Here is a 26,980-nt window from a genome sequence, read left to right as displayed (position 1 = left end):
TGATCTCTTTGAATTAGCTCTGTGGTAAACCATACGCATACCTCCTTTGAACACTTACATGTACAGTAAGTGGAATCATCTGTTACACAAGTCCATCTCCCTGCTTCAGCCCGTCCCCTAGATTATGTGTGTAACCATAATCACTGGTCGGATTATGTTAAGAGGCACTGTGAATTTTTTTCTTTGTTTTTCTTGAATGAATGAATGAGTGAATGAATGAATGAATGAATGAACAAAAGCACTTTGGTTAAGATAAAGAAAGTTGGTGCCATGCTTATAGTTAAATTGTTTCATTTATTTTAGAAGCACCACAATGAGCAAATTGCAATCTAATCCTTCAAATTGTGGTTATTCTACATTTAATGTCATTTAAACAATGGAGCACACAACACGTTAGGGACATTATCCTCTTTAAATCACAGTTGTAGTGCAAGTCAGAAAAATCCTAATCAGGGATTTTACTTAAATCGCTCAGCCCTGATTTATATGGTTGAGCACTTTGACCACTCAAAGGACTTTACTACAGTTTTGCCATTCGCCTTTCAACCCCAATTACATGCAGATCATACAGAGCAGCTGAATGCAGCAGTGATTTCTATGACACATTCAGACCCATTCACACCATATTACGGTTACAGCACAGCTGCCAGGAATGAAGTACTTTCTCTAACCCTGTATCTACTGTGAGAGTCTAGATTTATAAAGACATTTTGGCAGAAAACAAATGCTGTCTGTGACCAGTCTACTGATATTTTCACTTGATGTATTTGATATCTGCCACAATATACAGTAAATCTGATGACGACTGTGAGTCACAAATCATAATTTCGTTCCAGACAGGGTTTCTCTTTTCTCGCTCTTAATGCATCAACAAACATTTATGTGGTTTTATTTATCCTGAAAAGCTTCCCCATCAACACCGCTTTAATGAACAAACACATCGACAGAATACAGAACATACAGAAAATGATTGATATTGTGTGGAGACGTGTACATGCACAGCTGTGTTTGTGTGTAACATGGTGATTTGTCTGCTCTCCCCACAGGACGGAGAAACGTTTACCCACACACACACATTGCCAGACCTGGAGCGAAGCTCAGTGTGTGAATGTGTGTGAGCATGTGACAAAAACCAGCGTATATGGGTATAATGTAGTAGTAATATTATGTGTTGATCCAGGAGCAAATCTACACAGTTAAGTGTAAAGTACTGAACTGATCAAACACCAGCAACTGCATTTAAATTAATTAAATTAGCTTTCTTAGTCCACTCTCCCCCTTTTATAAACCCCAGAGGGTTTTCTCTCTCCACCACTTAAGGGGATTATCTCCTCTCCCTCAACCAGCTCTCCTTCCACTTCTTGGCATTTTTCAAAATCAGGCATTGTTTGTTGAGTTAGCCTGAGGAGAGGGGATTTAGTTACCCTTTAAGCGTTTAGCTGGCGAGTGTGAGTGCAAGGCTGGAGCGAGGATGAGGGTTCTTGCTCTGCTTTGTTTCCTGATGGTCGCGGAGGTCGGAGCCTCCAGGTTCGCCCGCGACGCCCAGGCCACGCCTGAAGCTTCAGAGCCAACCAAGAGCAACTATTCGATCCCATTGCCACCACAGTCAGGCCGACCGCAGGGCATCACCCCTCCATTGTGCATAAAGCCCACAGAGATCAAGCAGGCCTTCAAGTATGTGAACACCATCGTGTCCTGCCTGATTTTTGTGGTGGGGATCATCGGCAACACTACACTGCTCAGAATCATTTACAAGAACAAGTGTATGAGGAATGGGCCAAACGTCCTGATCGGCAGCCTGGCACTGGGGGACCTGCTATATATCATCATCGCTATCCCCATTAATGTATTTAAGGTAACTTCATTCATTCTTTGTGTCTGTCTATAGTCTATAGTGTTGGGAAAAACCTTGTTGATGCTACGCTGTGAAAAGATTGATATTTTGTCAAAAGATGTTGCTGTATTTAGACGGTTCGCCATGGAACAGGAAGTTGTACTAAAGTAAATATAGTCCAACCTGTCCAAAACTTCTTTTGTGCCTGTCCTAAAAAGTTGGTGTTCTTTCTTGCATTGTTCGTTTGTGTGTGGCTTTCACTCTAAACTTTGGTTAGGTTACACACCTTTTAATGTCATATGGATATACAGTATGTAATCAAAATAAAAGCAGATCAGAAAAATAGTATGTCAAGTAAACATGCTAATTTGAAAACGCTTATCCGAGACATCAACAAATTTAATTCCGAACAAGAGGTCTGGTACTGTATGTGCGGATCGTCATTGGGATCAGGGCTCACATAAACAGTCGATCAAACTGAGGACCGAGGACAATGAGACAACACCGCACATGTCAAAATAGTCCATTCCAACTGAACACTGTGTACATACACTACAATAGGATTATTTCTTTTTGCATCTATGTCGGAACGATCAGAAGGATTTTCGGAAGCAAAAAATTTTGTACATGGAAACATAACTTGTGAGTTTATTTACATGAAGTCTTGTGTTAGTCTTAGATTAGGAGTGGAATGACTACTGTATGTATACATTCAACTACACCTAAACTGGCCAAATACAATTATTGGAAATCCAAACACTCCTGCTTTTGTTTGTCAAGTGTGAGGGTCTCTGATGCTGTAGATTCAGACAAGCATCAAGTCAAGTCATTAGATCAAATTAATGTCTCTTTGTTGAAAATAAACTGATGTGAAGTTTAATGAGGTGGTTTGGCTCTACGAATGCTAATTTCATGTGGTTTCCATTTCTACTTTGGCTCAAAGACGGTTGTCAAATGTTTCAAACACATTGAATTCATTAGTCAAATAAATTTAATCAGTCTTCTCATTTCCTACAATGAGATTCCTTTTGTGAGGAAAAGCTGAAAGCGAGGAGGCCGTTCAACTTCTACAAGACAATTCCGTAGATTTATGCAAAAAGCCTCCAAAAAATAGAAAGTGCAGCAGAATTCATTTTCCCTTTTCCCAGGGGAGAGGATGTTTGCTGTGCGGAGGAACACATTCTTGTTAGTTTTGGCTTTAGCTGCTGGAGTAATAAGAAGAAGACGTGCGATAAGAAAGGACCCCTCAGTGAACTTCACTGGTTACACAGCTGACAATTTTCAAATTTCTCTCATGTGTGTTTCCATTGTTCTTCTCCACAGCTAATAGCTGAGGATTGGCCGTTTGGTGTATATGTGTGTAAATTGGTGCCGTTCATTCAGAAAGCCTCTGTGGGAATCACCGTCCTCAGTCTGTGTGCCCTCAGTATTGACCGGTAAGTGGACTTCTGCTCCACACACATACTGTACATGACATATTTTAGCACTGACAGCTAATGCCCATGTCTCTATGCTGTGTGTGTGTATGTGTGTAGTTACCATGCAGTGATGTCATGGAGCAGGGTGAAAGGGATGGGAATCCCACTGTGGAAAGCTGCGGAGGTGACTCTGATCTGGCTGGTGGCGGTGGTGCTGGCCGTTCCTGAGGTGCTGGCCTTTGACATACTGGAGATGCCGTACAGAGGCAACAAGCTGCGAGTATGTCTGCTGCACCCGGACCAGAGCAACAGCTTTATGAAGGTTGGACTTTTATTTATATCAACAGCATAGCCTGGTATCGACTCACTGTGTGTAAGATTCTTACAGCCCTACTGACTACAACGGACAATGGATATAATGTAGAAATAAATAAGGAGTGATCCTTAATGTACAAAAAAAAAAAAACACATGCTTTTGTAATACTGTGAGGGACCGGTAAAAAATGGGCCATGCAGCTTTGATTTGCGCTAATTACAAACTGTAAAAGAAAGAAAAGACAATATCAAAGTATCTGGAAAATGTGCTAAAAATGGTGGGTTCTGCGCACAGCAGCCATAAAGAGGGAAATCCCAGTTATAACTGTTTCAGGGTGCATGTTAGTTCACTGCCACACTGCTCTGACTTACACGAACTGAACAGAGCAGTGTTGTCAATAAAACCCCGTTTCCTGCTTGAACATGTAAAACATAATGGCTGCCATGCCAAGAGTCGACTGGTTTGAATTTAAAGTATTGTGAAGTAATAAAGCATCTGTCACGTGATGACATTTTCTTTGGCTCATGTCATCATACATCACTGACAACAACCATTGTAACAAAGTGGCCTCAGGGTGGAGGTAACAAATAATGGAGATGATGAAATGGCACAGTGTTGTTTTGATAATGAGCAGTACCCGAGATGTCAGTGCCTTCATTGGTTATAAGTGAAGCCCATGGAAGTACAGACATTGCAGAAAGTCACCAGGGAGCGACTGCTGGTTCCAAGAAGAACTAAATCTTATTTGATTTATAATCCCAATTAACTTTTTCCTGAGGACTTAATAGTCTCAATCATAGGTTTCAGGTCTTCTTCGATAGAGCATGGTGTCAATTTCTAACCCTTCTGTTTCCATTTAGTGGGAAATAGATGATACATGACAACACATGAGTGGACACCAGTGTGTCTGACACAATCTGCAGTTAATCTACACGGTTAATAGAATGGTGAGCGAGCAGACAGGAAGGAGTGAGGAGCACGAGGTCTATCCACATACACACCGTTACACACACAACACAGGAGGCACAACCTGGGTTCACAGATGTGACCATGACAGCTCTCGGATTAGAATCTCTGATTGATTCAACAAAGGAAAAATGTGGATTTTGTTCATCCTGCACCTGATGATGTGGCGTTCAAATACACGGCAACACAATGGTTTACTTCAGAGCACAGTGCCTCTGGGACAGCAATGGTGTGCTTCTTTAATCAAGATTTCCTTTTGTTCCTTAAATCCTGCCAATATTGACCAAGTTACTCAACCAAATGGAATACAATATTTATACAATTCCCACTGAATGACGCTGTTTCTGTTCATAAAGCTGCTACATGAGAAAGATGTTTTAAAATATGTTTTCGTATATAACTACAGGGGATCCATTAAGCATCTGTGTCCTTTTACTGAAAAGTGGAAAGAAAGAAGAAAAAACAAGTCTAAAGTAAAATAAAATAAATATATGGAAGAATATTAATTTATTCATGTTCTACCACTTTATCCTACTTTTGTCCTGTGGTTTTTGTACAAAGCTTTAATGTAACGACACTTTCAAAACTGTTTTTTTTTTTTTGAAACTTGAAAAGAAAGATCCAACTTTAAGTCTCTGTGTCCACAGATTGAATTATGCGTGTCACTGTTTATAATGAAAAACACATTTTGTGTGGCAACGATTCAAGGCCACAATCCAGCACTATTTATTTTCTTAAGCGTGTGCATGTGCTATTGCACTTTTTTTTTTTATGATGGGGTGTGTTGTTTTTCCAGTGCTACCAGAATGTGAAAGACTGGTGGCTGTTTGGCTTCTACTTCTGCCTCCCACTGGCCTGCACAGGAATCTTCTACACACTCATGTCCTGTGAGATGCTCAGTCGCAAAAAAGGCATGCGCATTGCACTCAATGACCACATGAAACAGGTATGTAAAAGGAAAACTTGTGGTGTTTATAATATATAATCATCTAACCATAATTCGTAGGACATGAAGGCATCAGTATTTGTCTTTCTGTGTGTGTGCGTGTAGCGGAGGGAAGTGGCCAAGACGGTTTTCTGCCTTGTGTTGATCTTTGCGCTCTGCTGGCTGCCCCTACATCTCAGCCGTATTTTGAAGAAAACAATCTATGACCAACATGACCCAAACCGCTGTGAACTGCTCAGGTAAGCACACAGATTCAGTGGGCAACACAAATATACTGCAGATTTTATTAGTGTGGTTTTTACTATAAACTCCTCTCCTTTTTCCGTTTCAGCTTCCTGCTCGTGATGGATTACATTGGGATCAACATGGCCTCCCTAAACTCCTGCATTAACCCAATTGCTCTGTATTTTGTGAGCCAGAAGTTTAAAAACTGTTTCCAGGTAAGAAACAAAGTTGCATTAAATACGGTTTAACCATGAAATGCAGTCAGCATGACTGTCTGTCTTGGTGTCTTGCAGTCCTGCCTGTGCTGCTGGTGCTACAGAATGTCTCCTCTGGATGAACGAGGTTCAGGAGATCGCTGGAAGGGCTCCTGCCACGGGGATGGACTCGACCGCTCAAGCTCCCGCTCCAGTCAGAAATACACAAGCTCTTCATAAACGCACATGTACTCGCACACAAACACACGTACACAAATGCAAACACACATATGCCTCTTCTGCCAAAGCCATGAAACTGCATCGTCCTCCACCAACAGACTGGCTGTCAGACTTGAGTGGGGAGGGAAAGGTGGTGAGAGACAGACATTACTGCTGCAGGACAGACATAAACAGGACTATAGCTATTCAGGCTCTAATACTAAGTACAGAAACCATGATGAACCCAACGCTGCATTAATCTCTTCATTATAGTAAATATTGTTAAAGAGAATGTTCATTTACGCCACATGTAAAATGTAGAGTTTTATTTTCCTGCAGATTGTAGACTTTTAAGTATATCTAGCCTGAGTGCTGCGTGTATGAATAATAGCACCAATGAGTACTAACTGTTCAAGCTTTATTACCTCACGGGGAACAATATAGGGAAAGTGTGACCCCCAGGATCAGCAGCCAATTATTAATGTCTTCATGTCAAGTGTATGCTGTCACTGCTCCATGCCCATGTGACCTGGTGATGTCATGCCGGAGTAAAACGGGCCTCAGTGTCCGACTCACAGTAACCTGGAGGGTTAAACTTCAGAAGTGTTTCATCTGGAAATGATTGCAGTTCCAAATCATGTGGAGGACAGCTGTTGTTCCTGAACTCTGACAAACACCAGATGATTCCTGTCGTGTGACATTGAAGATATTAGCAGTATTATTGTCACAGTAACCATGCTGTTGTAAGTGGTTTCCACTGTGTATAAAGTCTCAGCTTCTTACATTTAGTGCATGTAGCTTCTATTTTTCTAAGAAAATAACACAGAACACCGAAGCTGGTATCACCTTCCAACATGAGGTGTTCATTTTTTTTTTTTTCCATCTTGTTTTTTTCCCAGGAATTTTATTTACCATCAGTGAGGGGTCAGTTTGTGTGGTTTACTCTGATAAGCTTTTTTTATTATGGCCATGCTCAAAAGCTTTAGGAAGGACAGAAATGTAATGGATGTCGAGTGTTACAGCAGGGATTACATACTGATCCGAGAATATACTTTAGAAATATTACTGCTTTCCATTCATTAAAGTAACTAAATAAATCCAGGTAAATTCATAAACTCCAGTGACAGATGCAGGTTAAAGCGTTGAATCACATGACGTGCCTTATGGGGAACTTAAGAACTTTAGATTTGGGACATCTGTAGCTGGAGATAGCAGCGAGCGCTCAGTAACAAATCTTCAAGAAAACACTTTTTACACAACCTAAGGGTCTTTAAAGGGTCAAGAGAGAAACTGCAGTTTATGACTTTGTATTTCCAGTCATTTAACAGAGAGAACACATTGATCATGTATTCAGTGTATTAAGCTACATTTTAAAACTTTAAACCTAAATAAATCAAAGTGTTAAACATAGTGCAAGTCTATTGATGATGCATGCACAGGAGAAAGAGATTTTTCTCGAGACTTAGATACAAAATCTCACCTTTTCTGTTCATTTCATCATTCAAACTGTCACTGAATGTATTTTACAACAAATATTTTGCCAAACAATATATTTATGTTAAAAATCACATATTATATTTCTTTGCCACTGTATTAGGTTTGCAGCCGTGCTCAGATCAGCTGATCCTGTAGTGTGTGACTCATTAACTCATCATATCTAATTATGTTTGTCTATAAACAACTGTATGCCGGAAGGTCTAAGTTGATTTGTGAGGATCTCTTATAGAGGGACCACCAAGCTAAGTCATTAAAAAGTCAAAGTAGGTTGACAATTAAATGTGAATGTTGAGTCTGGTGGTTTGGATTACATTTATACTTTAGCAACATCTTGAGAGAATGTTGTAATAAATATTATTTTATTTGTGCTGGAGTTATTCATTCACTGTGTGGATGTCCAGTCATGGACACTGACCTGATATGACATGTTGCAGACTATGTGTATGTGGGTGGAGCGCTTGCATAGACTTTTCATGTACATAGTTGAGTTATTAAAGCAGACCTAGACCGGAAGTTCCAAATAATGTTTTTTAGTGTGTATCTGCGTCATTACCTTGTTGACGAAGCTCTGAAGTTTCGAAACAAACAGTTCAGCCATTGCTGAGAACGCTGTGTTTTATTGTAATCTCGGGCTCAGCGAGATCTCTGAAAAAACCCGGTCCGGTTACGTAAGTACCAGTTCTCCTGAACAGCAGATCCTGCTCCGGGCACTCGTCCGGGTACATCCGGTTGCGTACATTGAACCGCAGTAGAAGAATAACGTCCGTTGTGGAGGTGTTTCACGAGTGACAGTGTCTTCTGACTCTGGGTCTGACTCGGGGTCAAAGTCATAAAAGGGACTGCGGTGGGGAGTCGTGAAGAAGCTATTTTTAAACACTGTTAAAAACAATGTTTTGATAATGAGTAGCAGTGCATCCACCGTTCCAGAGGGGGGAGCTGCACTTCTGAGAGCTGGTGTGCTGATTATGTCACTTCCGGGTATTGGCCAATCACAAGACAGTTGGGAAAGCTCTACGCTGGCTGGCCAATCACAACACACTCTGTCTTCTGGGTGTGAGAGTTCAGTCTGAAATATCGCAGCTGAGGACAGCGTCAGAAAAGAGAGATTTCTATCGGCTCGTTTACAGGAACTAGGAGGTTTTTGACCATAAAAACAAGTTAATGTATGTAAGTAGACCTCCATAACTAACATATATGTGCAACAGGACCACTCTGGGAAGGAGTCACCATAGCTCTATGGGAGTCACTTGCAGGTTGGAGGTTCTCGATAATTCTGAAAAAAAAAATTACTCTGAAAAACAGCGGGGGAAAAAATTTGCATGAAAAACAGAAAAAAATTAGCATGAAAAACAGAAAAAAAAATATTAGAAAAAAAACCAAACCGAAAAGTAATTACTCAGAAAAACAGGACTTTTTTTTTTCAAGTGAATACAATGCGCTTCTGTATTATTAAGGGTCTGTTTACATATTTCTCTATTTCTTTTTAAATCCTGTTTGTAACTGATCCAAATCCTCTTTTAAATTTTTTTTTTTTTTTATTAGAACAATCCATCTCACGTATCGGTGTTTGAAAAATGTCCAAATCTAAAGTGTGGAGTCTCTCAAGCACCAACTTGCTTTCATCTTTGAAACCACGGGTGGTGGAAGAAGTGGGAGCTAGGACGTTCGTTCTCATTAGCAGAGGAATGTGGGACTTACAGTGCAAAGAAGACAGAGAAGGAAATTGAGGGAAGAGAAGTGTAAATAAAGAGTCAGTTAATCATATCCCTCTGTCTGTCACATGTTCCACGCAGGGCTGCCTCTGTGGGGAAGGAGCAGTTTGAGGAAAAAGAGGCTGTGACTCATATCCCTCAAAATAAGTCTCATCTGAAGCATGCAAAATGAAGCTGACACACTCTTTGTACTAATGACATAGTTGGTTGACTTTAATTTTTTAAACCAGCCTCGGCAAATTCACTCACTGGTGCTGCTCTAATGTGAAGCTAAGGAATTCTTGAAAATAAGGAATGCATGAATACAATTTCTGAAGGTAACCAATGAACAAGTTATCATGTTTATTTATGTGACATTTCAATCAAACAACAAACATAAACTCGTGCACAGTTAATTCAGGAACTTTTCCGCTGGCCCTGGGACCTGCAGGTTTCACGTCACTCCAGAGAAACACAGACTAACAAAATGAGAGTAAGGTTTATAATGCATTGTACTTTCCTATTTATGATGACATGAAGAACATTCCTCATGTCCTATTTATGATGACATGAGGAATGTATTTTTTATTAAAATGTCCATTAGGTGTGTTGCTTTAATTTGGTTGATTGATCATCCAAAGTGGGGCCCAAGGTTGGTGTGTGTAGTGGTTTGCACTCTTGCCTTTGCCTCTGCATGTTCTCGCTGTGTGTGTGTGTGTGTTTTCTCCAGGCTCTCCATTTTCCTCCCACAGTCCAGAAACATGCAGCTTTGGGGAATGGGTAAATTGGACACTCAATTGACCATAGGTGTGATAATAAATGGTTGTTTGTCTCTATGTGGCCCTGTGTATACCCCACTTTTTGCCCTATGCCAGCTGGGATTAGCTGGGAAATGCCCTCCACGACCCTCGTGTGGAGGATAAGGTGGTAGAAGATGGATGGATTATACAAAGCTTGTGCTTCAGAAAACAAACCTTTGCGACATCAGATGTCGTGTATGTGACTAAAAGATGGCAACACTACGGAATGATTTTGCAAGAACATGCTCTTGTAAAAATCATGGGGCTCAAACCTCATCTTGTATAAAAACACAAACAAGCATGAGCGCAATACTTTCACAAAGATGTGGTGTTAAGCATTTACAGCCCTGCAGTAATGTGGTTTGGTCCTAAATGCCCCTCTGTCATGAAGCTGTGAATTTAGTGCAGTGGAGCTGAAGTTGCAGCTTTTATTTGAAACATATTGTTTAAGGCATTTCAATCTAAGTTTAGTTCAGCACACAAAGGGCTTAAAGCTGATTTTTATCAATAGAATTGTCTAGAGCAATCTCTCTACAATGTTGTAACATCCACATGCAGCTCTTGTAAAACTGTCAGCTATAGATTTGTTAAATTTACAATTTAATTTGGTAATTTTACCCTTGCATGTTTAGACTCTGGTGTTTATCAATGCATCAGCAAATCTTTGATCTCATGCTTTCATACTCTCATAATGTGACTGCCATCACTTCGGTGTGGTTTCCGAGTTCAGACCAAACCAGTGTTACTAATTGGGTTTCTGTGATTCACAGGCATTGAACCTCAGAAGCAAACCACAACAAACCACAACAAAGATGGAAGAAAGATATAAAATAACCATTGATTACTGAGTGGAGAAAACAATTCCTCCAAAATTAACATTAACGCTGTAATCAGGCAAAATTTCCACATTGGGCTCCTTTACCTGTGTGGTTTTCGAGCCGCACTTTACATGAAAATATGCAGAAATAAAAATACATAAATCATTGTATGGGAGACGCTTCACCAGAGTGTTATTTTGCTAGATAATTGTCTTGATATTTTGTGCCTGGGATAGTCTGTGATTCATTGTTTCCTGCACATGTTTGATCTGCATTTTTGACCAGTCAATGACTTCCACATGATTTTCAGCCTGAGGCAAGTTATGACATTGATCTGTTAATATTATGTATAAATACATTACATTATTTGTCAGTGCAGTGTCAGTCAGTAAATTAGCATACTCAGTCCCAGATATAGGTCAACCTCAATCCATTGTACATTGATATTGACACCCCTGGGTCCCCCTGGACCCACAGGCCCTGAGCATGAGTCATCTCTACTCTTTGACCCACCCTGTCAGCAGCACTGGGAAAGAACAACCTTCTTTTTCTTGGTATGACAGATGGACATGTGGCTCCTCAGTTTACTTCCAAGAAGCAGGTTGACAAATGCCAAATAGGTAAATACCTTTTATTCAGGTGGGTGGCTGGGGTTGCACAAGGGTCATGCAAGCTCTATGGCTCTAAGTTTTAAAGTACAGCAATTTACTCTCACTTTTATAAAACCTCAGTCATCCACGGTGGCCTGCTCCTCTTTCCCCTTGAACACGTCATGGACACAACTGTACATCTCCACCAAATCCATCACCCCAGTCATTCTCCCCAATAAGCTGTCTGACTGACAGGAAAATCTCGATGGACAATAACTTCCTGAAACTCAGCAGCAACAAAACAGAACTCATCATTCAAACACCTCCCCACATACATTTAGGGCACTGGGGGAGGTATGGCCGGGTCGATGGGGGGTGGATCCACCACATGGTGGGGCCACTCTCCACGGCCCCTGACGATCTGACAACTAATTTTATCGCATGATATACAGCAGGGTCTGGTGGGTGAGGAGGCACGTCGACGTCCACTGTCTGCCAGCAGTAGGGCGTCTGTGCCACACCTCCCCTTTCATTTTAAGTGCTGGTTGTTTGGGTGGGAGCAGCTATGGTGGCTTGGGGGTATCGCTGGACGCGGGGAGATTAGATCGCCTTTGCTTGGCCTGGGGGGGGGGGCCCGGGGGGAATTGCTGCGGTCCATCACAACCGACCTCCCTGAAGGTGCGGTGGTGGGCAGCTGGCTGCTTACCCGGTGAGGGTCGGTGATGGGCGTCAACACTCCTGTCTGCCATCTCCGAGGGCCCCCTGGCTTGGGGTCCTACATGGGCCTCCGCCTGTCCCACCTGGGGATGGGGGGTGTACGGTAGGTCTTTGGTGTGTGGTGGGCTCTGGCCCGCTTCCCTTGTGGGCAGTCTGGGGGGACTCTGCTCCCACCGATGGTGGGCTGGCCCTGCCCTGGGGCGCTACTGGGTTCTGGGTGCGGGAGGCCCTGGCCTCTTCGATCTGCCTGGGCGTGGGGTGGCTTGGCCTCTGTCCGTGGCTTTGCTGCCGTCTGCCCACCCAGGCTGACCCTGGGGGTGGATGCGTAGCTATCCTGGGGGAGTGGTGGCAGTGGGATTCTCCTGCCCTGTGGTATCCCAGGCGTCAGGATCCTTATTGGCTCGCTGCTGGGGGTTGGTCAGACAATGACTCGGTCCCCCACTCAGATTCCAACCACATCTATACCAACACCTGCACATATACACATATACACATATACACATATACACATATACACATAATGCACACACACACACACACACACACACACACACACACACACACACACACACACACACACACACACACACACACACACACACACACACACACAACACTACAATATAAGATACATTTGAACTGATATAGCTGTTGTAAGCCTGGATACCCTTTCTTGATGTAGTTGTTAACGATTACTAGAAACCATACCTATTATACAAATGAATGTCAGTCAAATGTTGTTTATGTTCTGTTCTGTGAAGTATGTTCTGTCTGTTTTTGAATCACTTTAATTGTTTAATGCTACACACCTAGACACTGTCATTGTTATTGTTGCCTGTGCATCTCCCTCTCTCTCTATCTCAGTTACTCACCAACACTCGCTTCAGAGACCACATTACCCCCATCCTCCAACAGCTCCACTGGCTCCCTGATCAAAATCGCAAAATACAAATTCCTCCTCATCACATATGAAGCCCTAGATAACCTTGCCCCCTCTTATCTCATTAACCTTATCCACTGCCATTCCCCCACCCGCTGTCTCCACTCTCCTGACTCTAACCTCCTGACCCCCTATCACCAGAACCAACCACCTAACCGTGGGGGAGCGAGCCTTTGCCGCCTCTGCTTCTACTCTCTGGAATTCCCTTCCACAACATAATCAGGAACTCTGACTTAAGAGAGGAAGATAAAATAAAAAAAAGAGAGACACTGGTACTTTATCAACATTAACTGTCACTGCCTGTTTTGTGTGTGTGTATAAATGTGTGTGTGTTTATCCGTGTGTGCAGCCACTTGTCAGACACACTCTGAATCAAACCATACCCATGTGCAGTAGCTATAGGAAAAGGTGTTGTTCACCACATAGAAATCAGACATAGCTCCCAGTCATTGCTGACTGCTTGTGAAAGTGAATAATTGTAATGTTATTTCTTTAGCCAATACTGAATAATACAGTTCATTTATATACTATTAACACATAAGATAATGTGTCCATTAAACTTAGATAAGCACCAAGTCACCACCGGTCATGACTGATGACGCCGGCTGTCAGTCACACGAGTGACCATTCATTGATGACGTACTTTATCATCTAATTTACATCATTTTCCCTTGAAGAAACCTTGAGAAAATTGAGACCATTTACTCAATTTTCCCGTTGACTTCCAGTCAGTTTGATAAGTAATTCAATTAAGTTTCTTTCCATTTTAGACTGATAGTGCTGCAGCAGCTGTAGCAGCCGATAAGATCAGGGAGGGAGAGCTTTATGACGCGAGAGCTGTCACAAAGTATACTTGGAGCCCTGTGTACACGTTTTCCTTTGATACAGACACGTAACACCTGTGACCATGTTATTGTTTGGGAGGGTGGTGTCGCTGGCGTGGCTGAGGATAATGGGCCCAGATGGAAAAACTTCTGATGTTCATAATTAAGAGTTCTGACATGGTTTACTTTTGACGATCCTTCTCTGAATCCTGACGTAAACCAAATGTAACAAAAGATGAAAAGGGAAAAACTGACGTGCTGTTTATAACAAAGATGATTGTTTCTATTCGCTCTTGTCAAAGTTGCACTAGGGAAGACATTTGGATTTCTGAGTAATCTTATACTAGGTAGTGTATACAGTAGTGAATTAATTTAGTCTGGAGTTAGTTGAAATTATTATTGCAGGATTAGTTGTTACAGTGTCATTTGTGAACAATTTAAGTAGTTAACAGATGGCCTTAAGGGCAGGAATGTGGCTTTGTGGACCTTTGATGTTACATATTAAAAACCTCTTTCTGGACCTTTCATACCTTTGGCAGCTATGATAGATAAAGGGATAGGTAGATATACTGTATACTGGAAATGTCTAGCAATGTGTGTTGGTGGACATGCCCATTAGAAGCTGTGCTTGGTTTGGTGTAAAAAGATTTGTTGACTGTTATTTTACTGTTAAATCTATAAATCCTCATTCACATCCTGGAACTTCAATGGAATATTTCTGTGTTGTTGATTTGAGAGAGGCTTGGATATATGTGAATGCAAATCTAACTCGGATGAACGGCAAGAGGAAATAAATGTGCAAAACCCCCTTACATGACAGGAATTGATACATTACCTATGAGTCAAGCCCATATAGGAACCTTAAGTTTACGTTCACCACTACTCTATGGTACGGATATAATAAACAGATGTCTTAAAGCTCACATATACAATGTGTCCCAAGTTTACGATGATGTCTTCTTTTGTTAGTGAGTTTATAGTGTGGTTTGGATCTGAAGGCCTTTATCCACCTATGGTCTCAGCTCACCTCGACTCACCTACTCAACATGGGCGGAGTCATCACTGCACGGCTGCATGAAACTGCTGTGACTTTGTTTTACATGATGCGACACACAAAAACGACTGACTAGTGACTTGTCAATCGGTTGTTTTCAGTGTAACTGAATCATTAGAATCATTTAACTAAAACTATTTGTTCAGTACTTCCTCCATGACTGGAGCACAGACTCCGTCTGACACAGTCACGGAACGGAAATACAGCGGCAGGGTTTGTGATGCCACTCGCCGATCACAATCAGCAGTGCTGTCACTAAATACACCACTCCTCTGTTAAATATTGAGGTTTTCGACATTTCCCTGGTAATTGTTGAAGATCAACCCACATTTTTATGATTGTTAAGCTTTTTTAAATGATCTACAGTTAGGCATACAGTTCGGCTTGATTCTCTGACTTTTGCCCGGCACTCAGTGGCTGGTAGTCTGGCAACGTCACGCATAGTATCGCTTCAGCTCGCTTTGAACCTCCCCTGAGCAGGTACAAAAAAAGTGCCAGGTAGTGTAAATGCAAAATAACCATGCCGTGCCGTGCCGTGCCGTGCCGTGCCATGCCATGCCGTGCCATGCCGTTGGAACCTGCTGTACAATCTGTATTGGTCTGAGTGACAATAAGGTTAATTTTGACAATGACACAGGACAACATTCACCAAACATGTATTAGTATTAGTAAAAGTAGTAGTTTGCAAGGTCTACAGAAGTGTTGAGTCAGGGAGTACTCACATTATTCATGTTACAGGTATATATAATATAGATATAGATAATGCAAAAAGTCAAGAACAGAAATTAGAAAATCAGAAATGATAGAACATTGGAGAATAAAATTAATTCCCTATGTTGAGCTCACTGAGTCAATAAAAGTAATGTTTTTGCCCAGCATTTGGTATTTGTTATAGACTCTTGTTGAAATAAAAAGGAAACAGCTCAAAACAAAGGAGATCAATTAGGACATTTCCTTACTGAGTAAATTAAGAAAACTTGTGTAGAGCACGGATTGTATAAAAGCCCAACTAAAAACTAATGGCAACAAGTAATTTGTGGATCAATGTAACTGTGAATACATGTACATGGTTAAATATTGTGATTTAAAAGGAAGGCGTCTCCATGTGCTGCACCTGTGCCTTTTTAAATGAGGGAAATATTTCCTTTGGTAAAAAAAGACAATAAACGCATACTTCCACCAACACTAAAACCCAGATCATCACCCATTAACAGATGTGAGTACACGTGTTTTTGCAGACTGTTGCATTACGAGGAAGTCTAAAGTGACTTCAATGAAGGAGAACACACATGGAGAACCTATAGAGAACCTATGGCTCCCAGGACACCTTTTATTTTGGACATCCTCACTGATGGGAAATATTAAGGTTGAAAGTGAGATGTGTTATAATAACCTATGTTTGGCTTAAAATGGGTGGAGATGTGATTAGAAGTTTTTAGACTCATCCCAGCTGAACTCGACAGACCAAACAAACACCGAGGGAACAGAAGTATCACATGTTCGGAGCGTTCGCCACAAGGAACTCAAGGAGCTGAGACTTCCAGGAAATAAATCACCTATAATTGTCTTGGGCTTGTCTGAAAGTAAATACTTTCAGGTCAGAGATTCAGACAGCATCTCTATACGCATTACAAGAATAACTGGATTTATTTCAACTGGAAATTACCCCTGTTCGGTGCTACATTCAGCATCTACAAATATTAAAAAAAAAAAAAATTTTCTGCATGAAAATGGAAGAAAACATTTAAATGAAAGTGTTTGAAATCACAACAACTAAAAACAAAGATTAACACCAGAGGAAATGTTTATTAGATCAATAACCAATTTGAACATTATACAAAAAGAAACTGTACAATTGTTTGAATGCAACCTGATCAATCGTATATAACGACATCTTTCTCATGACAGTCAAAAACACAGAAATAGGGAAAAATCAAAATAACACAATTTTACAGTTTGAATGAGCTTCTGTCTGATGGATCCACATGTGACAGCTCTTCATTCCATGGGTTGCTCCTGCCTCTCTTTGAACTCATTAACTCTCGCCTGGAACAAAATGAAAGAAAATGTTGTTTGAGTTTTAGGACTCCTTTTTGTACACTGGAATACATTGTAAAAGCAGTCCCAGGGTTTCATCACACACCAAAACATTTTTCACATGAGAAATTCAAAAGTTCACCTCCTGATCGCATTTCACTCTGAGAGATCAAAGCTCCCACACCATTGTCTGAACATTTTATAGAAAACAAAAAGGTAAATCAAATGGGACGTGAGCTGAGAAATACGTATGTATGTGCAGGAATTTGCACTCAAAGAAATCTAACTTTACAAACTCAAGACAACATCGTTTCAAAGACGGTCGGAACATTTACATGACATGAGATGAAACTAATTACTCTGTTGGTCCAACTAAAACCAGACTTTTACGAGACATTTGAACACGTCAGTCATGCTGATATTGTGCTAAATTGAATTTCTCGTAGCTGCACTAACAACCCCAGATAATGCGATTGGGAATCGAATTGAATTAAATAAGTTTGACTGGACCCAAAATGGCACCAGGCATAATACACATGCTCCACAGTTCCCATCCCCAGAGTTAAATCCAGTAGTAAAAGAGGACACCGAGACACAGAGAAGACACCAGCAGAGATAACGGAGGCATATCATCATCTATGTCTCATTCAATAAATCCATTTCCGTCTCGTGTTTGTATACCAGGACAAGAACAGTAGGAGCTACAACAGTAGCTTCAGTGTGCATGGACACATCCTGACTGAAGATGGAGGCAGACTTACCTGAAACGTGTTGAGAACATGTTGACAAACAGCACTGAGCTCAGTCAAACCTCTGCGCAGAGGCTCAGCGGCTGCGACTCCCCCTGAAACACACAGCGAACACTTCATCACACCATTAAAAACAAATTTAGTAAGAAACAGTGAAACATCACTTTATGCTTGAGTGTTTTTTTAATGCTTATCTAATTCATTAAAGGTGCATTATGTAATACATCTAAAGCAACTGGCAGTAAAATCCTCCTATTACAGTATGTCAGAGACTCAGGAATAATGTTCATATAACATAGTAAACTCGCCAACAACAGTACAGCCAAAATACGAATATGACTCACCGCAGTATTTTGAATATGAGTGTAGTAACTGTTTTTGGCCACATTCTTACATATGGCGCCTTTAATCAAAAAAATTATATGCTAAAAATAAAAGAATGACAATTGTCGTTTTTCACTGAGGTCATGGTGGGGAACACTGACTCATCGCAAACATCCGCCAAAGTGAGACGACAGGAAGACTTTGTGTCACTTTTTCCTGACCAAAATATTTGCAATATAAGATGATTCATTTTAGAGTTGTGAGATTATCCTTTAAATGTTAAGATTAACAAGCTGCACCTTCTGTGCTTCAAAATACACACAAAAACAGATGAATGCATATTTTAATCTGCTTAAAAACAGATTCAAGTTATAAATGTTACCCAAACAAATGACTTACGATACCAAAAAGTGTTACAACAGCATGTTACTCCTGAGAAAAATTAGAATCTTATATAAGATATTTATAAATCATGAGGTTCTGGAGTGACTCCCCTGAGTGGTACTTCAAAAAAATCACTGGGACTGTATGTTTGTGAGCTAAAGACCACCACAAAATTCAAAATATTTAAGTTTTTCTCCATTCACCAGAGGCGCAGCTTGTGAACAGGCAAGGCAGGCAACTGCTTGGGGCCCCGAGCCGATAGGGGAGGCTGTTTTTACTGAAATGTGCAGTGACCAGCCACCTCCTCGTCCCCCTTTAAAAAACAATGGGCGATTTGCAATGACATCTCAGTAGGAAACCTCCCTAAAGGGGCCCCACCTCACTTTAACCTGTGTGAAGTTATCGTTCTGCAAGTTGGAAAATGAAGAGAATTATTTACAGTGTAATGCATATCTTTTTTACTCAGTTTATATAGGTTTTTTTCAGTTATTTACAGTAATTAATTGTTCTATATAATAAAAAAAACTATTTAAACTTAGTAAATTACACTGTAAAGAACCCACATTATAAAACAATATAAATATTGTTTTATAATGTGGGTTCTTTACAATGGGCGAATTACAGTGTAATTACACTTTACATAGTTTAAATAGTTTTAAAAAAAACTATTTAAACTTAGTTAAAAAATTACATTGCACTGTAAAGAACATACATTATAAAACAATATTTATATTGTTTTATAATGTATAAAGCTATTTACAGTATTTTATTGTTCATTTCCATGTTATTTCATTCATTTTGAAAAAAAAATATTTTTAAGTCATACATTTTTCGTTAGTGTCAGATTATTTGTAACATAATGGTGAGGAACACTGGTTGGAAGGGCCCCCTGGAAATTTTTGCCTCGGGCCCGCACAGACTCTAGAATCGCCTCAGCCATTCACAATTACCTGAATAATGTGAATTCACCAACTTATTGTGAGAGAGCAACCAAATAATCCTACATATCATGCTATAGTAATAAAAACATAAAAGTGAAAGTTGTGGTAGAAGATTAAAATCTTCTTATGTTTACACAACTTTCAACACCAACAACTGCATCAAGATTTATGAATGACATGTTATCGGTTCTTCTCTTCAACAACAGACAGACATAAGTTATAACAGAAAAAGTGGGAAGCAGCACATTTTCCTGTTGTCTACAAGGTAATTGTGTCTTGTGGGAATGGAACTGAGTGGAGTGGCCCTCCAGACAGCCAGAAAGTTACTCCAGCAACAAAAAAACAAGTTGTTTACCGAGTCTTTTCATGTGATAGAGCTGCTGATATCTACTGGCTCTTTATGCGTTTCTTTCTAACAAGGCATGTGGTTTAAGTCCTCTGCTGACATGAACAAGGGCTGTGTGTGTGTGTGTGGGGGTGTGTGGGTGTGTGGGGGTGTGGGGGTGTGTGTGTGTGTGTGTGTGTGTGTGTGTGTGTGTGTGTGTGTGTGTGTGTGTGTGTGTGTGTGTGTGTGTGTGTGTGTGTGTTTGTGCTGTCCTGAGAATCTGCGACTGGCTTTTCTTTTGCAGCCGAGTGGATAAAGTGAATGCACCAGACTTTGAGTAAAATGTTTAGTGAATCTCAAGTTGTCCCACAAACATTCTTATATTTAAAAAGACCTGGGTTAAATTAAAGCGACATCCTCGACGGGAGTAGTTTCTCTCACCTCGTGTCTGAATACGAAAGTTGATCTTGGTCTCAGATGGGTGGGTGATGGTGTAGCCACAAAAGTCCACATCCGGACTGACAGAAAACAGGAAAGCAAAAGTGACACATGTTATCAAAGGATCACGGGGGGGCCGTGTGATAAAAAGTTTTCCACAGTCAAGACCTGGACTGATCCAGCAAATAGGGAGAAAATAAGCAGAAACAAATCTGTTTTAGATGAGGTTAGTGCACAAGGGTCAAAATGACCACCAAAAACAACATCAGCTGCACTCAAAGCACAAATAGCTAAATTAAGCCTCAATAATTCTCTTTGTACTTCAAATATGCATAAATGCCAGAGAGGAACATGGAAAATAGGTCACACCTCATGGCTAAGTCATTCTGACTTTAAAAGAAAAACACTAACTTTTTCATGATCATATATCTGACGGAGTTGCCCAGTGTGTGATCTTCATCATGCAGCACAAACGTCACAGAGCCTTCATCACCACCATCAGCCTGGACCTAAAATACAAAAACATGTATGAACAGGGAAGTAAAGGTTTTCAGTTCATGCAAGTGTAATACCGTCACAGACCTGTGACTACAGCTGCAAGATATTCAGAAAACATGCGGTAACTTTGTTGAATATGGCAAGGATGATACAACTTCCGATAAATAAACAAATGTTTACAAAATATGCTGTGAATGTCTTTCTGCATTCGACACAGATGGTGAGTAACACGCTATATTGGGGGAAAAAAATGAACATCTTTTTACAAAAACTTAACAAAAAGACCAAATACAACCACATTGAAAAATAAAAAGTTAAAATTGTGGATGGTCCAGCTGCTTTGTTTTTTTTGCAAAACTCCTCATAGCCTAGTTAAGAGTTGTCTTTTTTTTTAAAAAATCATTGCAATAAATATCTCACAGTGGGTTAGTAACAGAGGTGTAAACTGAAGGCGGATTATGGTCCAATTCAGTTAAAGACTGCCCCCCAGTGGAGAAACACAGAATCAGCTATGGACTGAGGAAGAAGCAGATGTAAAGAAACTTTACTACTCTACAGGACTTACTGTAACTTAACATAGCAACATTCATCGTGTGAGTGGAGATGAGAGGGTTAACTGTACGTTGAGAATCGAGAGTAATAATCCTGTTTTCTGATAGCGAGCTACAGTAGCTTCCCACGTGAGGATTTCAATCGTGGTCCAAATGCTGCCTTCGTCTTTTTATTTTTGCATGATCGTCTTGTTCCATAAAGAGTGTGATAACGACACGGTGATGTTCTATATAAACAGTGTCATACAATTACGCTGACGACATAATCTCACCATTTCCAGCACTCGTTTCTTTTCGCCCTCTGCAGCCATGCTTCATATCCCGTCAATACTAATTTGGTGTAGTTTAGCCCTCAGTAATGTTTGACAGGCAGGAAAAAGCGCAACATGGAGTTTCTACTGCACAACAAAGTGGTTTTCTTCTCTATTCAATAATGTACAAACAATGGTAATACACTGATAGGCTGCGATTATGGCTGTAAAGAGTACTAATTCCCATCCACAGTGAGTATTGTGAAAGTATCAAGACATGCGCAATCGTCACTTGTCCTATTTTTTCTAGACAGACAGATTACCACTGGCCTTACTGAAACCATTAACAGTAAAGTAAAGATTGCTGTTTCATGTGAAGGCATAGTGACTTTTTTATTTTAATGTTTTGTAATGTAAACGTGGAGTGTTGTTTGCCTGTCAGATCATAACGAGGGCAGAAAAATACACATTTATTCACACCGTCGCCATAGCGTAATGTGAGGTATGAAAACATGTGACGTCATGATTACGTTGCAGGAAAATGAAAAAATGTAGTTCAAAGTAAAGCGATACACGATGACTGAAGGACATATGGCTGTGATGGGAACTACATTACCCAGCAGCAGAGCGTTAACTGGTTTCCGGTCTGCAGGTCTAGCTGATTTGCATTAGCAGAAGTCAGTCAGAAGGGATTAGCTAGCTCGCTAGCAGCTGAAACGTCTTTAGATGCGGGAGCTTCCGCTAAATGAGCTCCTGTGAACCGCGCACTTTGAGGTATCGGAGTTTTTTTTATTTAAAATCGGCGTTAGGTGTGTTTCTTCGCTGTTAGAAATGTTACATTTAACTGTGTTGACGAGCAGCCATTTGTGTGACGCCTATATCTCTATTGGTCAACAACATTGTGACTGGTTAGCTTGTTTTTCAAAATGCATTAATCTGGCTTTCGTTTGCTCGTCGTAACCGTTGAATCGTTAACCGTTAATGATTACTGCTTTTATTTGTTCTAATGTTAAGCGCATTCACACCCGATATCCCATTTATTTCCATCATGTCTGAAACATCACCATCACCTGCCAAATGTCTGTGTTCTCCACTCTGCTTTTATTCTTCCTGTTTGTTTGTTTGTTTGTAGCTCTACCAGTAACATATCGCTGTTATATTGTTATTCTGTTGTCAGCAAGTGTTGGAGCTGAAAGCCCATCTGTTGCCATGGCAATCCTTTTTGCTGTGGTGGCTCGAGGAACCACCATCCTGGCCAAGCATGCATGGTGTGGTGGGAACTTCCTGGAAGTAACTGAACAGATCTTGGCCAAAATCCCCTCTGAGAATAACAAACTGACCTACAGCCATGGCAGGTAGGACAGAAGATTAACATTTGTACCATTTTGGGCTGAGAGGTTTTATGAGACAAATGAGACATTAAATGATCTATTGATTAACTTGAAATGGCCAGATACGTTGGAGGTAAAACTGGGTCCATATTCTCCTCCTCTGTCATGTCCTGTTCTTAAAACCATCAGTGTATGCTGATGCTTGTCTTATCTTTTGTGCCATGTTGTGCCATAGCCTACAGTTCAACAGGTGTCATCATTGTACAGTGTAGGTACATGGTACATGGAACTTGATGTTGTGACAGCTCTTCTACTCTTAATGATCTTGCTAAACATTTCAGACATTCAGATAATGGTATCCAACTTTGTTGTCACAATAACCTGTGCAATTGCATCAATATTTATCAAATCAAATGGTAATTGGTTTAAAGTGAATGTGAATACATTGCTGTTGACACGATCAGTGATGTCTACAAGTTAAAAAGATTTTCAGTTCCTTTATATGTTAAATTATGCGTGGACTGTCGTATAAGCACAAGTCTCAAGCCCTTGGGCACTTGGGCAATATTTAAGCTCACAGAAGTTCAGTTCACTTTATTGTTTTATCTTGCCTAAAACAATAAAGTAGCACATGACATGTCACAAGTATAAAGTTTGATGTTTCCTGATTCAGATCGTTTGCCAGCAAAGAGGGTAACAAAGACAACTAATGTGATTTACTTTTATGGCCCATTTAGTAGTGGTTACTTCGAGTTAATGTTTACCGAGACATATTTAGGTGCATAGAATGTACTTGAAACAAATGAAAGTTCAACTGTGTACTTTCAGTTGCGTTTATTTAATGTTCACAATTTACTTTCTCTTTTCTTTCTCAGCTATCTCTTTCATTACATCTGCCATGACAGAATCATATACCTGTGTATTACTGATGATGTAAGTATACAGTTGGTTCAGATGTCAATCCAATGTTTGTTAAATTATATTGTATTAAAATAGGCCAGCTGTAAATGCTCACAGCACCTCAAAATAGCCAAATGCTACAGATTAGGGCATAATTTAAGAAATGTACTTTATTTACCTTTTCTTTTAGTTTAACAGATGGATATTTAGAAACAAAGTGTAAGTCTGAACTAACTGTGAGACATCACTGCAGTGTTACTGCTATTAGGCTCTGACGGTTATAGACAGGTTTGGCCTAGGTGTTTGTTTTCACAGTATCGTCATATATTTGGCCTAGAACCAGTTACACTCACAACAGTACACTCACATTGTAACAGTCTCAATGTTATATACCATATGATTCTTAAACACTGACATTTACTCTTGTGTGTCAAAGGATTTTGAGAGATCACGTGCATTCAGCTTCCTCAGTGAAGTTAAGAAGCGTTTTCAGACTACATATGGGTCTCGAGCTCAAACTGCTCTGCCCTACGCAATGAACAGTGAATTCTCATCAGCACTGGCAGCTCAAATGGTGAGTACAAGCACGTGGAGCAACATGAGGTTTGTGTGACTTAACGAGATACACAAAGTATTATGAAATGCACTTTTCACTTCTTGTTTTTCTCTGACCTTTCTTTGTTTTCATCCCTATTTGTAGAAACACCACTCAGACCCACGGGGTTCAGATCGTGTCACAGAAAGTCAGATGCAAGTGGATGACCTGAAGGGCATTATGGTCCGCAACATAGGTCAGCTTCTTAAGCCTCTTAATACAGGGATACCTAATTCATATTTAATAGAAATATAAGACTTGTTGAGTTACTTATTTGTGATTTAAAAAAAACCAAAACAGTATTTTATTATATTAACTAAATATTATGATAAACAAAATACTATTTAACTGCAGGATCACTGCTTCAAACATGTTTCCAGGTTAAACCACATTTTAATGTGACACTCATCATTACAGTGAGCCTATTGTACCAACTTAACTTTGACCCACTTTGTGTTTTTACAGATTTAGTAGCTCAGAGAGGAGAGAAGCTGGAGCTGCTGATTGACAAGACTGAAAATCTAGTCGATTCAGTGAGTTTAATGGCCTGTTATTTTGCTGTCTTTAATGCATGCTTGAATGTTTGGCACTGATTTTTTCCCTCTCTGTTTTCATGCAGTCAGTCACATTTAAGACCACAAGTCGTAACCTTGCTCGAGCCATGTGTATGAAGAACCTGAAGCTGACTGTGGTCATTGTGCTGGTGTGCGTGGTGAGTACAGGAAGTGGTATTAACTGGCAAGATGGTTATTAGCAGGAAGAAAACAAATATTAAATAATAACCTGGCTTCTGCTGTTTTCATGTTCATCTATTATGAACATTATTCACACTATTGTTTGACTACTGAAAGCATTGTTTTTATTGATGTTCCCTAATGCCACATTTCCACTGGTCAAAATCCAATTCAAACCTGTGTGTAAGTGTGATTTTTGTGATATGTGGGAAAGTGTCTTATCAGCATTAATTCTTGGGGAAAAGTCCTTGTGGTGCATGCAGGTTTTTATCAGCTTTAGCTCTGATCTGCATTACTCAAGACCAGGGTGAACATGCCAGTTTCTTCTTTGTCTTTATTTTTGGCACCAGTTTAAATTCCTGCATTATTTGCGGCACAATGTTACGACAATTGTTCATCTTCTGGCTGTTAGTGTGTCAATTAGCTATATATATTTGCAGTAAAGCTTACCTTTTGAGAGTTGCAGTCCTCTCGTAATAGACCTAGTGATTTCAAGATGATATATTCAAGGAGAAAACTCATGTAAAAATATTTTGTAAAGGAATGTTATATATATATAAGGCAGTAATGCAACATATTGGATGCCAGCTGCCATAAAACATGATCACCAACCAACCTTACTTTCCCAGCTTGGGACAGCACCTTTTTTTTTAAATCTCATCATTCAGATCAATGGAAAGTGGTTACAAAGTCAAAAATGTACAAAATAATAGCCAAAGTAACAATTTATCAAAGGTGCTGTTGTTTTCATCTGGCAAGTTTGTGATGGCACAATTCATGCATTGGTTAAGCAGGGGTGAAAAAAATACACTGGCAACTGGAATGGTGTTAATCGCCTGTTTAGCGGGTTTGTAAGTCAAGGCTATGTCTGCTTTTTTTAAGTGTTAAAGACTCTTAAATCGAATGGTCAGCCTTTTTTGTCATTGACTAGAAGACATCCTCCACTCCTGCATTGTTCACTATGAGTTGAGCGAGAAGTTGACTCTTTTTTTCTCTGTGCTCTTTTCAGGTTGTCCTTTACATTATTGTCTCTGTTGCCTGTGGAGGCCTCCGCTGGCCCAGTTGTGTCAAATGAGTGGAGCATGCAGGAGATAAGGATGAGGGGGAGAAGCACCTGTAAAACTCTGCCTGCCAATGGACACAAAAAGAAACACTGCTCTCATTGCTTTACACTTTAAGCTTCAACATCAATGGAAGACACGTGCAGCTGCACCTCCGAATGCATCTTTCCTTGACCCTTCTTTGATAGTGTGCACATTGACTTGCTTGCTGGAGAGGGAGTTTCACCTCATACCCACACTAATGGACATCAGCAGTGTGACCCAAAACTGATGTGGAACAATAATACAATAGTCTTATTCTAGTCTGGTGCATTCATCCACCCTTTAACACTTAGTGGCCTCATGTATCAGTTTGTGATACTGTCCTGCACATGTTTATGTAATTAATCAATTCAGACTGTAACTAGTATGAATCACAAACATAACACAGATTATTTAACACAACAGATGCAGTATATTGATTCCCTTGTTTACATTATATTTAATACAAAGCACAGCAGTATCGTTGAAAGCGGATGTACAACACTTCTGCAGATAAGACCATCACAAAAATAATGTACAATTGTACATTTGATTGATATTATTGTTTCCAAGACATAATCATTTGTTTAAATTGAATGAGATGTCTGTCTTTCATGCCTGTGGACTTCATTGAAGACTTGATTTTGCCTTTTACCTATAGTTTGCCCATATGTCTCAGTGCACTTTTACTATGTTGTACATAGGATTTTGCTTCTTGGCATCATATAGTTTATAATCATGTAATTATTTAATTATTGTACATTCAGATTTGAAATAATAAACTCTGATGT

The 26,980-nt window shown here is 40.1% G+C and overlaps 3 protein-coding genes across 4 annotated transcripts; 2 read left to right on the top strand and 1 right to left on the bottom strand.

Moving 5' to 3' along the window:
- Nucleotides 1-1,471: 1,471 nt before the first annotated feature.
- LOC310929041 (endothelin receptor type B-like) lies at nucleotides 1,472-6,139 on the top strand (the record flags this gene model as incomplete). Its single annotated transcript, XM_083891741.1, has 7 exons — nucleotides 1,472-1,855; nucleotides 3,158-3,270; nucleotides 3,370-3,574; nucleotides 5,331-5,480; nucleotides 5,586-5,719; nucleotides 5,812-5,920; nucleotides 5,999-6,139. The coding sequence occupies 7 exons, from the start codon at nucleotides 1,472-1,474 to the stop codon at nucleotides 6,137-6,139; spliced, it is 1,236 nt and encodes a 411-aa protein (XP_083747867.1).
- Nucleotides 6,140-16,841: 10,702 nt separating this feature from the next.
- Nucleotides 16,842-21,620, bottom strand: polr1d (RNA polymerase I and III subunit D). Its single transcript, XM_083890668.1, has 5 exons — nucleotides 21,569-21,620; nucleotides 20,659-20,756; nucleotides 20,251-20,327; nucleotides 17,848-17,930; nucleotides 16,842-17,095 (listed from the first exon to the last, which is right to left on the bottom strand). Exons 1-5 carry the CDS (start codon nucleotides 21,605-21,607, stop codon nucleotides 17,048-17,050), a joined length of 345 nt encoding a protein of 114 aa, XP_083746794.1. The 5' UTR covers nucleotides 21,608-21,620; the 3' UTR covers nucleotides 16,842-17,047.
- A 562-nt stretch (nucleotides 21,621-22,182) lies between these two features.
- sybl1 (synaptobrevin-like 1) lies at nucleotides 22,183-26,980 on the top strand. Of its 2 annotated transcripts, none has more exons than XM_083890760.1 (8): nucleotides 22,183-22,321; nucleotides 22,725-22,902; nucleotides 23,754-23,811; nucleotides 24,215-24,352; nucleotides 24,479-24,569; nucleotides 24,839-24,906; nucleotides 24,993-25,085; nucleotides 26,117-26,980. In XM_083890760.1, exons 2-8 carry the CDS (start codon nucleotides 22,757-22,759, stop codon nucleotides 26,180-26,182), a joined length of 660 nt encoding a protein of 219 aa, XP_083746886.1. In that variant the 5' UTR covers nucleotides 22,183-22,321; nucleotides 22,725-22,756; the 3' UTR covers nucleotides 26,183-26,980. The 2 variants fall into 2 exon arrangements, with proteins under 2 accessions (XP_083746886.1, XP_083746887.1); XM_083890761.1 differs by having other exon boundaries at nucleotides 22,313-22,356.

Source organism: Microchirus variegatus (assembly GCF_963457635.1).
Source record: "Microchirus variegatus genome assembly, chromosome: 6".
NCBI lineage: Eukaryota > Metazoa > Chordata > Actinopteri > Pleuronectiformes > Soleidae > Microchirus > Microchirus variegatus.
Note: the sequence above shows the minus strand (reverse complement) of the source record. Positions and strands in the feature narration are given on the sequence as shown.

Bases quoted from the DNA above. Each gene is read 5' to 3' on its own strand.
- polr1d (XM_083890668.1), bottom strand. From the start codon at position 21,607: ATGGCTGCAGAGGGCGAAAAGAAACGAGTGCTGGAAATG. The intron at 20,328-20,658 runs GTTAGTGTTTTT...GTTTTCTGTCAG, and splicing joins AGATATATGATCATGAAAAA to TCCGGATGTGGACTTTTGTG. The intron at 17,931-20,250 runs GTGAGAGAAACT...TGTGTGTTTCAG, and splicing joins CTTTCGTATTCAGACACGAG to GGGGAGTCGCAGCCGCTGAG.
- sybl1 (XM_083890760.1), top strand. From the start codon at position 22,757: ATGGCAATCCTTTTTGCTGTGGTGGCTCGAGGAACCACCATCCTGGCC. The intron at 22,903-23,753 runs GTAGGACAGAAG...TTTCTTTCTCAG, and splicing joins CTGACCTACAGCCATGGCAG to CTATCTCTTTCATTACATCT. The intron at 24,570-24,838 runs GTCAGCTTCTTA...GTGTTTTTACAG, and splicing joins CATTATGGTCCGCAACATAG to ATTTAGTAGCTCAGAGAGGA.